An 11808-nucleotide genomic window follows, 5' to 3' on the forward strand; every position below is an offset into this window, starting at 1 on the left:
GGCTGGAGAGATGGCTCAGCGGTTAAGAGCAGTGACTTCTCTTCCAGAGGTCCCGAGTTCAATTCCCAGCAACCACATGGTGGCCCAAAACCATCTGTAATGGGGTCGAATGCCCTCTTCTGGTGTGTCTGAAGACAGTGACAATGTACTCATATACATAAAATAAATACATCTTTTAAAAAAAAAGAAAAGTGCTTGTCTTTAAACGTAAGCTCAATAATATTAAACTGTTTTTTAAGTTTGTTTGTAATATACATGCATAAGATGTGGTGGTGCACACAGACAGCAGAGGAGAACCCTGTATCCTGCTCTGTTACTTGGTGCCTTGTTTCTCACTGCACCTGGAACCAGGCTGGTAACTAGCAAAGCCCAGAGCTCCAAGCAGCACTGGGTTACCGTTGCCCACGTGCTGCTCTCCTCAGGTTTGCCCAACAAGCATTTTATCCAGCTAGGCACATCCCCTTCAAAGGAAGTGTATTTCTATTTTTATCACGTATCATTTTTTGTAAAATTGCAACTTTTGGGTTATCTTTTATTTTTTGTTTAATATTAACCATAGGTAATTACAAATTCTTACTCTTTGTCATTTTTTTAAAGTTATGATGTGATCTTAAACTGTTCATTTGTGTTTCAGGTGAGCCTGTCACAGTGTATCGTCTGGAGGAGAGTTCTCCCAGTATACTGAATAACAGCATGTCTTCTTGGTCTCAGCTAGGCCTTTGTGCCAAAATTGAGTTTTTAAGTAAAGAGGAAATGGGAGGCGGTTTACGAAGAGCAGTCAAAGTGCTGTGTACCTGGTCAGAGCATGATATCCTGAAGTCAGGGCATCTCTATATCATTAAGTCATTTCTTCCTGAGGTGATAAACACATGGTCAAGCATTTATAAAGAAGATACGGTTCTACATCTCTGTCTCAGAGTAAGTGTCAGTGAACTTGACTGTAAGCTGTGATCTGAGTTTCCTATTTTAACTTTGGAAGTGTGAATAAATGAAATCTTACTTACATATTGATCAAGGCCCTTCCCTTTTCTATAGGAAATACAACAACAGAGAGCAGCACAAAAGCTCACATTTGCCTTTAATCAGATGAAGCCGAAATCTATACCATATTCTCCAAGGTAAATGTTTACATTTGGTGGGGACTTAGTATTATTTAGATAGCAGTCTTTATTGGCACTCATTGTTCCAGTTGTGTATTTGTTATACATGCTACTTATCAATTAGAATCTCACTTACAATCCCCGGTGATATCTGACTTTTTTGTAAGGTTCCTTGAAGTTTTCCTGTTGTACTGCCATTCAGCAGGGCAGTGGTTCGCTGTAGAAGAGTGCATGACTGGTGAATTTAGAAAATACAACAACAATAATGGTGATGAAATCATTCCTACGAATACTCTGGAAGAGATCATGCTAGCCTTTAGCCACTGGACCTATGAATATACCAGAGGGGAGTTACTGGTACTTGACTTACAAGGTAAGTCTAATACTAATTGAATTACTGAAGTGAAGTTCTCACCTATTCACATAGTACACATGATATACAGATAATCTGCTAATTTAAAATCTTAGACTGGTAGACAGTGTAAAATGAGGAGTCATTTATAGTCATAACAGTATAGTCATTAGGGTTTTGAATAATGAGATTGGTTGTCTTAACTTTTATTGAGGTATAGTTTTACTATGCATCCCAAATTGGCCTGGTACTTGTAACTTTCCTATCTGAGTCTCCCAAGTGCAGTGACTGAAGGGATGTGCCACCACACCTAGCCTAACTTATCTTTTTCCCTTTTTTTGTTTTTTGTTTTTCGAGACAGGGTTTCTCTGTGTAGCCCTGGCTGTCCTGGAACTCACTCTGTAGACCAGGCTGGCCTCGAACTCAGAAATCTGCCTGCCTCTGCCTCCCAAGTGCTGGGATTAAAGGCGTTTGTCACCACTGTCTGGCTATAATAGTTAGGGTGATACATATTCGTATGAAATCTACTACAATACTCTTAGTTGTCTAGCTCTTAGTATTTCGTAGGTATAAAAATCATTTTTTAACCAAAGCAGTAATGAATGTCTTTGTTTTTTGTTTTATGTTATCTTTCACTAAACTATCCAAAAATAAATTAGTAGCTTATAACAACTGCTTAACTCATGGCTTCCAGAAACCCGGGGAGGTCAGAAGAGGGCAGCAGATCTCCTGGAACTGCAGTTCTTAGACTATCCCCTGAGGTTCCAGGCAGTTGTGAGCCTCCGTGTGGGTGCTGGGAAAAGCAATAAGTGCTCTTACACTCTGAGCCATTTCTTCTGCCCCATACATCCAGAATTTAGATAGACTAGATATCTCATCACTATTGTCCTTTCTGAGAGCTTGAATTGCTGAAGACATTGGATAGTTTATTTGGAATTAGATATCTCAGATCTCAGTTCACTGCTATCTTCATAACTAAAGTGGGGTTTCCTATAGTGGGATGGCTTTAGGTAGCTGGACTTAGATGGCAGCTGCTTTTTCCAAGAGACAAAGCTCAGACTCTTTCCCCACCCTGGTTTTTTGGGTTTTGAGACAGACTCACAAGGTATCCTTGTATCCTTGGCTGACCTGGAACTCGCTACATAAACCAAGCAAACTCAAACTCAAACTCACACATCCTTCTTCCTCTTCTTTGGGAGTGCTGGGATTAATGGTGTGAGCCAACCCACCTAGTGGTAAAAAGCCAAAACAAGGGCTTGTTCCAGATTCTTTCCACCTCTTCTCCCCTCCCTCACATGTGATTTCCACACCTTAGGCAGGCACTGTATGACTACTGACTACCCTTCTGTTTAACTTTGCCTTCTACATCACTAAGTCTGAGGTATTGGATACATTTGTAGCATGGAGGTACATGCTACATTGGTAGACCTTCACTCCAGTTTTAATTTTGCTTCTGTGGCCAGAGCTGTGCTGCTCTCATTTCTGTCAGTGGGCTCCTAAGTTGGCTTGAGAGATAAGTGAGATTTATTAACATTGTGATTAAGAATGATGCTATAAAATATCTCCACACTTTTATTATGTGAACATAAACTTTATATCATATTATTTGTCTTTTTTATGTATGCATTTAAAGGAGTGGGAGAAAACTTGACTGACCCATCTGTAATAAAAGCTGAAGAAAAAAGGTAATGAGATTTAACTGTTTTGTTGTGGCATAATTTGCTGTTTTCAGCTCCACATTTCCACTTCTTTAAACTTAAACTCCCTTCTTTACTCACCGATTCTGCAGATCCTGTGACATGGTTTTTGGTCCTGCCAATCTAGGAGAAGATGCAATAAAAAACTTCAGAGCCAAGCATCACTGTAATTCTTGCTGTCGAAAGCTTAAACTTCCAGGTAAAAAATTTCACTCCTTATCTGCTATGTGGTCCAAGCTAGCTTTGAATTCAAGATTTGGCTACCTTAGCCTCTGGGTTACTGGAATTATATACATTTGCTGTCTTGCTGAGCTTATAGGATTTTAATCCATATGCTGTATATGGTACTTACTATAAAAAGGCCAAAGGTACAAAGGTTTGGGTAATGGCCTGGAATTCCTGTTGTGGTGGCTCCTTCATAAACACACGTGAGCTCTTCTTCCATTACTCCAGGTCCAGAGGGTTTGGCTCCTTTTTCTGGTCTGTGAGGGCACTAGACACACGTATGATATGCATATATAAATACAAGTAAAACACTTGCACACACCTATAAAAGTAAACACAGCTTAGAGGGAGAAAATTATTTTAATTTTGCTTAAAAATAAAAAATTTTAAAATGTCAGTTTAAATATTTTTTTAAAGCCGTTAACTGTATTTTTACACTTCGATTAAATTGAGAATTTTTTTTCTCTTTGTTTCTTTAAAATGTTCATTTTGGTGGGCATAGTTATACATGCCTCTAATTACAGCATTCAGGAAACAGATTCTTGTGTATCTCTGAATTTTAAGGCCAGCCTGGACTACATAGAGAATTCTAGGTTAGCCAAGGCTAAATAAACTCTTTCTCAAAATGGGGTTGAGGGTGTATTAATTCTTTGGGAGTTCCACACACTGGCTTAATCGTATTCACTGCCTGCCATGCCTTCCTGTTCACCTGTGTGTCTTCCTTTTTTTCTCAAACCCATCAAGTCCATTTGTGCTACCCATATATTCCTGGGTGTGTTCAACTTACCAGGAATTACTTGGTTGGGGAGTTGGGGGGTGGGATCTTGCTTTGTGTATCAGGCTGGCTCTGAATTTCTAGATCTGCCTGCCTCAGCCTGGCCACACCTGACATTTTATGTGGATTCTGAGAATAAAACTCTAGTCCTTATGCTTGTGTGGCAAGTATTTTACTGACTGAGCTATCTATAGGGACATTTTTAAAGAATACTGACTTTCCTCTCCCAGGTAGTTCCTTGACTATGGTTAGAACTTACCTGTCACCTCTCCATTTTGACATTTGGTCTGCATGGGACTTGTGCTGTTAGAATCACTGTGAGTGCTTATATATGCAGCTGCTCTCCTGTGTCTGGAAGACATCCTTCCCTTGTGTTTATATACCTCTTGTGGCTCTTAATCTTCCTATCACTCCTTCCCCAGTGTGTTTTCTGTTCTCTTCATGTTTAGGGTTTTGTGTTTGTTTGTTTGTTTGTTTTGTCTGTGTGTGTATTCAAGATACTCCTCTGTCAGGTGTTTTAACTGTTAAAGATAACTCCCATTTTGTAGATTGCCTCTTCACTCAAATGATAGTAGTTTTTGCTGTACAGAAACATTTTAGTTTCATGAGGTCTGTTTATTAATTTTTGGTCTTAAATGTCTGCACGGCTAGGATCCTGTTGGGAAAGTCCTTTCTTTCGTGTACCAGTGAATTGAAGCCTATTCCCAACTGACTCTCTATCTGATCCAGCACATCAGATCTGATGTTGAGTTCCTTGATACAGTCAGAGTTGAGTTTTGTGCTGGAGGAGACATAAGTATCAGATTTCATTCTTCTATATGCAGCTACCCAGTTTGTAAAAGCACATCTGTTGAATATACCCTCTGAAAGTTTGTTGGCATCTTTCAGGTAGGAGCCTGCGAGCCCTCAGTTCTAGTCCATTGTTCAGTGGGTCTGACGTTAAAGTTACTATAGCTCTGTAGTAGCTCTTGATTTCTGGATGGTAATTTTTTTTTAATGATCATGAAAAAAAATGAGTTTTGGCTAATTTATTTGTGTTTCCATGTGAAATTTAAGATTCTTTTTCAATTTTGTCAAGAATTGTGTTGGAATTTTAATGGGATTACATTGAATCTGCAGATTGCTTTTGGTGTGATAGCCATTTTCACAATATTAACCATAACAGTGCAATGAGCATGGGGCGTTTTCCATCTGTGGTACAAGACTGTGACCCATTTGTCACAAGCATGACAAAAGCAGGGCCTTGTGCACTGTGTTCATTAATGTACTGTAAACTTACATAACTACAAAATTGTACACACCATATACACTGTCTGTTGCTATATTATCATATTTACATGATTTACTGATTTGTACTCATGTAATAATTATATAGAAATGTATGGTTATTAAGTTTGTAATTTAAGGAAATAGATCTGACACATTTAGAAGAAAATTAATGTAGAAAATGTTCTTAATTCTTCATTTGTAAGTTTCTGACTCTTTTCTTTTTTTTCCTTTTCTCTGCTGGGATTGTGAACATAGACTTGAAGAGGAATGACTACACGCCTGATAAAATTATATTTCCTCAGGATGAGTCATCAGATTTGAATCTTCAATCTGGAAACTCCACCAAAGAATCAGAAGCAACAAATTCTGTTCGTCTGATGTTATAGTGCTGAATAATTAATTGATTTTTGCCTACACTTCACAAAAGTGTAAATGTCAGTTTCCTTTCAGGGGGAATTGATGATATAGGAAGATGTGTGCAAAATGAGCTTGCTGGCCCCACACATAGTCTAGAGGTAATGTTCTCATTGAAAAACGCCTGGAAAATGCTAACTGGCAGAGAGTTAGTGCTCTCGGCTGGTGAAGGACCGGAAACTTAGCTGTTGAGAGTGGTGATTCTCTCACTTGGTGCAGTACCATTAACCAAAGTCAAGTCTTCAGATTTTATTGGCTGCTCAGTTACAGCCATTCAGCTAAGGAAACTAAATTGCGCAGCTTTTTGGTAAAATGGCTGAAGTCTTCCTCAGTTTGTGCTCTATGATAATGATGTTAGCTCTCAACTAGATGTTTGTGGCCATGGGAGAACTACTCCTTACAATTTTGCTTCACAGGCATGTTACAAAGCCTGCACTGAAAACCATTTGTCTTCCCTCTCTCCCTCCCTCTTTTCCCTGTAGTATTGAGGATCAAATCCAGGGCCTCATGAAGACCATTTTCTAAGAGACATTTTATTTAAGAATCAACTTTAGAGTCTATGTTTATGGATACAGCCAGTTTTTGTTAAACAAAACCTGAATTGTGCAAAAGGGTTTTTTAACATTTATCAATGTTAAGTAAAAGAAAGCCATGATAAATAAGAATTAACTCACTGTTCAATGGGTGTTTCCTGTAAGGAAGGTTACAGTTGTAACAGCCTGCAGTTGCATACATCTCCAAAGATTTGCAGACTTAGTGTATCAAATCAGAGTGTCATGTGAGCTCTCACATTTAAAATTCTATAGGAATGTGTCAATGTGAATTCTATTTCTGGTACTTAAGAAATCAGTTGTTGGATTATCCTTATACAGTATAGGGAGATCACAATACAACTTTATGCCAATAAAATCTAACTTAATTGCCCAGATATTTTTGCATATTTAGCAACAAGAAAAGCTTATCATTTGACTCAAGTTTTATGCTTTCTCTTTCTTTTCATTTCCTAGGTACTAATTTTAATTTTTATTTGGAAGGAGCAGTGTAAAGCTTACTTGTATTCAATAGTGTATCTCATAGATACAGACAAGGCCGCAGAGATAAGCTGTTAAATAGTGTTTGATGTTGATGTGGAGAGAAAAGGTGTATTACTTAAAAATACTATACCATATACGTTTTGTATATCATTAAATCTTTAAAAGAAATTAAATTTATTCTTGTTTACAGATGTTTGATGAGTTTACTCATTCTGAAGTGCATGGTTTGTCTGTCTGTCTGTGTGTCTGTCTGTCTGTATGGCATGCAATGGAGGTCAGAAAACAACTTCAGATGTCAGTCCTGAAGTCCATAAGAATACCATCTTGCTCGCATTTATTTTGGCTGGAAGATGTACACTTCTTGTGGTCAGAGGACTACTTTCAAGAGTCAGTTTTCTCCTTTTCCCCATGTAGGTTCCAGGGGTCAAAAATCAAGTCTTCGGGGTTGGCAGCAAGCATTACCTGCTAAGCCATCTTGCTAGCCACTTCAGCCTTGTTTTCATTGTGTCTTTCCTTCCATCTCTCCATAGCAAGCTCTGGGATTACATCCACTCCTGCAGCTGGCTTTCATGTGGGTTCTAGGCATCTAAACTCTGCTGAGCTTACAGTGCTCAGCTTTTCTCCGTCCACCGTGTGGCTCCCAGAGATGGAATTCAGGTCATTGGCTTAGTGGCAAGCACCTTTACCCATTATGCCATGTCTTTTGTTGTTTTTAATCTCTAGCTAATCAGGAAAAAAAAAAAGGTTCATGTTTAATTTTATATTATTTTTACAAAATAATTTAGAACTACTTGAGGCTGGAGTTAAGAACACTGGTTGCTCTTCCAGAGGACCCAGGTTCAATTCCCAGCACCTACATGGCAGCTCACAACTGTTCATAACTCAATTCCAGGGGATCCAACACCCTCACACATGCAGGCAAAATATCAATCAGTACAATAAAATAAATATTTTTTAAATGTCACATATTTTTAAACACTTTATGCACTTTATGCCATGTAATAGTCCTGTAAAATATGTTAGTCCATTTTATAGGTGAAATCAAGATTACTGTAGATACTTTTAATATGTAGCAGTATTAGGATTCAGACCCAGGCATGCTAGTTTTCCTGAGCTTTTAAGCAGTGTTCTATATTGACTGTCCAGCAAAGTGACAATTGATGCTTGCTTTTAATTGTCAACTTTGAGACAACTTAGAATCACTTGGAAAGAGTTTCAGTTGAAGAATTAATCTAGATCAGGTTGACCTCTGGGATTCTGTGGGATTGTCTTAAATGATGTGGGAAGTTCCAACTCAGTCCCTGGTTTGGGGTTCTGGGCTATGCAAGAGTGGGAGGGGCTGCCCGAATGCAAGGTAGTTGACTGGGGTGCTGCAGTCATTCTTTTTGTTTCACTGTGGATATAGTGACTGACTGGAGCCCCTCCTGCTTCCATAGCGTCCCTTAAATGCTGAAGGGGGACCTGCAATAGTATACCAGATAAACACCTCCTTTCCTAACTTGTATTTTGTCCAGAAATTGTATCACAGCAACAAAAATGAAACTATAAGAGGTGCCATTTCAAGCCGGGTGTAGTGGCACATGCCTTTAATCCCAGCACTCGGGAGGCAGAGGCAGGCGGATTTCTGAGTTCGAGGCCAGCCTGGTCTACAAAGTGAGTTCCAGGACAGCCTGGCTATACAGAGAAACCCTGTCTCGAAAGACAAAACAAAAAACCAAAAAAGAGGTGCCATTTCCTGAACACTTACTCAGACGTATTTCCTTTGACCTTTTTGTTGTTACTGTTGTTTATTCTGGAGAATGACCTGTAAATGACACTGTTTAATCCCAAACAAGCGTTGCCTTTGTTGAATCAAATGCCCTTTTCTGACCATCAAGGGCATCAGGCACACAAATGCTGCATATGCATACATTCAGACAAAACACTCTGTAAACTCAAAATATTTTTTAAAAAATTATCACAATACCAAATGATGATGTAGAATGTGTTTGAGCAGTCAGTTAAGGCAAGAATTCTTACAGCTGTTCATTGCTTAGAAGAATGATAGAAACTAGGCAGTGGTTGTACATGCCTTTAATTCCATCACTTGGGAGGCAGAGGCAGGTGGGTCTCTGAGTTTGAAGCCAGCCTGGTTTACAGAGTTCCAGGATGGCCAGGGCTACAGAGAAACCCTGCCTTGAACACCCTCCTTCCCCCCCCCCCCAAAAAAAAGTATAATAGATATAATAGAAAAGCTATTTGCAGTGTGGAGATTCTTTTTTTTTCTTTTTTCCTTTCTATTTACTGCAACTTAACTATTTTCACATCTTATGTTGGAAGACCCTACATTGTTGTGAGCTTTTCCTTAGAATTCCAAGCTCAGGAATGTTCTGATTGTCTGAAGCAGTTTTGGGTAAGCTTTTGTTGTGGTGTGAGGCCGGAGATTGTCTGTTAGTGTGCAGCACTCACCAGGACCAACAGGGCTTTTGTGTCTTTTTCCACCCAACAGCTAGCTCTCTTCTTTCTAGGGATTTGCATGTCACATATTGCATACACAGTATACATGTTAAAGCAGCGTAGATAACACAAGAGCAAAATCAACTGCCATGGTGGCACACACCTTTAATCCCAGCACTCGGGAGGCAGAGTCGGGCTGAACTCACTATGTAGAACACAGTGCACTTGAACTCAAAATTCATGAAGCATATTTATATTTTGAGACAGGTTACTTTCCCCCATGAATGTGTCATGGTACAGCTGCTTCCATTAGAAAAAGTATAAGCATGCACACCTAGGAGACATGTAGACCCGTGTAATGTATATCAAAGTGTTTACACTGACTCCATGTTCAGTTCCCCCCCCCCTTTTTTTTAAAGATGTATTTATTTTTATTTTATGTATATGAGTACACTGTAGGTGTACAGATGGTTGTGAGCCACCATGTGGTTGCTGGGATTTGAACCCAGGACCTTTGACAGAACAGTCAGTGCTCTTACCTGCTGAGCCATCTCGCCAGCCCCCCATTCCCCCTTTTTGAGTGTGTGTGAGTTCCTGCACATATGAATGTGTACTGTGTGTGTTCTGGGTGCTGGTGGAGGCCAGAAGAGTGTTGGATTCGATTCTCTAGAATCCAACAGGTGCTTGTGAGCTGCTCAACTTGAGTGCTGGAAACTGAACTCCAATACCCTCTGAGAGAGAAAAGCCATTGCTTTTAACCGGGTCATTTCCCCAGTCTTCCATGTTCATCTTTACACATTTTAATTTTTCTTTGTGTATGAGTGTTTTGCCTGCACCCTTGTATGCTGCTGTTCAGGGTCTGCTGTCCCATCTGCTGTGGTGTGATCAACAACAATCGCAACTGCTGGATCGTGGGAGGGCTGGGAGTGGAAGAACCTCGGGCACAGGCAGTAAGAACAGATTCGGGGGGAGGCAGCATCAGTGAAACAGCTTGTCTAGGGGAGAACAAAGGCTATGTAAACCTTTTGTAGGGTGAGTAGGGTGTGAGTGTATATCATTGGCCACAATGCTGGGGGTGCATGAGGAGAAATTCTAGATGCTGCTGGGCATGACCTTATAAGGAGAGAGGAAGTTAACCTGGCTACTGTGCTACCCGACCCCCTCTGGTGAGGAAAGGGTCGGGCACAGGGCTGTGCACAGAAACACAAAGGCCCAGAGCAGGGGAAGCCATCCTTTTCCTGCAGATCTCAGGACGAGATTTCCAGGGTTTGCACACAGCTTGGCCCCACTCTTGGCTCAGGGCCTGCTATGGGCCCCACAGCATGCCTGGCTAGAAGAGGGCTTTGGATCCCCTGAAACCAGAGTTGTTAGACATTTGTAAGCAGCAGTGCCGAGAACAAAGCCTGTGTACTCTCTCCAACCCTGACTTAGTCTTAATATTTATATATGTGGATGTACGAGTGTATGTGGAAGTCATAGGTCAGACTAAGGCATTCCCATGGGAGCTATCCACCTTGTTTCTTAAGACAGGGTCTCTCTGTGAGCTCAAGTAGACTAGATTGGCTATCCCAGAGATCAAAGATTACATGCACTTGGCACCACACCAGATCTGATTGTCTGAGAAGTACTTCACCAATTAAGCCATCTCCAAGAACTCACCATCTCTTAACATTTGAAGGCATTTATGGTTAACCTTTAAGAGTAAGACTAGGAAAAAGATTGAGTAAATTTTTGACTGGCATGCAGGAGGCCCTAGGTTCTACCCAACACAGGAAGAAAGGAGAGAATAGAAAAGACAATTTAAGTAACCATAAAAGTACCCTTATAAGAAGTGTCAGTTGCGCTGGAGCAGTGGTTCAGTGGTTAAGAGCCCTGGCTGCTGTTCCAGAGGATCAGTTTTGGTAGCCAGCACCCACATGGTGGCTCACACCCACCCATCTGTAAATCCAGACCCAGGAGGTCCTCTCCCCTCCTCTAGGCTCTACAGGCAGCATGCACACAGGTGCATACCCAGGTAAAATACTGGCACACAAACTATGCGTGTGTTTAAAAGAGAGCACCGGTTGCTCTTGCAAAGGATCCAGGGTTAGTTAGTTCCCACTCACACAGTGGCTCACAGCCACCTGTAACTCCAGTCCTAGCACATCCGACACCTGTTCTGGCTTTTGAGGACACCAAGTGTATAGATAGTGCACATACATGCATGCCAGCAAAACATTCATACATTAGAAAATACTTTTAGGGTTCTGGAGAGATGGCTCAGTGGCTAAGAACACTGACTGCTCTTCCCGAGGTCCTGAATTCAATTCCCAGCAACCACATGGTAGCTCACAACCATCTGTAATGGGATCCCTTCTTCTGGTGTGTCTGAAGACAGTGACAGTGTATTCACATAAATGAAATAAATATATAAATCTTTAAAAAAAAATCTAAAGTGAAAACAGTCTTGGGAGAAATCAAAGAAAAGTGAGAAACTAGGGAAAAACAAGTGGGAGGGGTCCCAAGA

General features: G+C 40.5%; 1 protein-coding gene across 1 annotated transcript in view; it reads left to right on the forward strand.

The window, feature by feature from the left end:
• Trpm7 (transient receptor potential cation channel subfamily M member 7) overlaps nt 1–10187 on the forward strand; it is a 60257-nt gene extending 50070 nt beyond the window's left edge. Inside the window, exons 25-27 of the mRNA XM_085828249.1 lie at nt 635–790; nt 1303–1473; nt 10159–10187. Of these exons, the coding sequence (XP_085684375.1) occupies nt 635–790; nt 1303–1473; nt 10159–10187 (356 nt within the window). The remainder of the gene's footprint in view (nt 1–634; nt 791–1302; nt 1474–10158) is intronic.
• The last annotated feature ends 1621 nt before the right edge of the window (nt 10188–11808 follow it).

Source organism: Mus caroli, unplaced genomic scaffold (genome assembly GCF_978045245.1).
Source record: "Mus caroli unplaced genomic scaffold, Mus_caroli_1 scaffold_2, whole genome shotgun sequence".
NCBI lineage: Eukaryota > Metazoa > Chordata > Mammalia > Rodentia > Muridae > Mus > Mus caroli.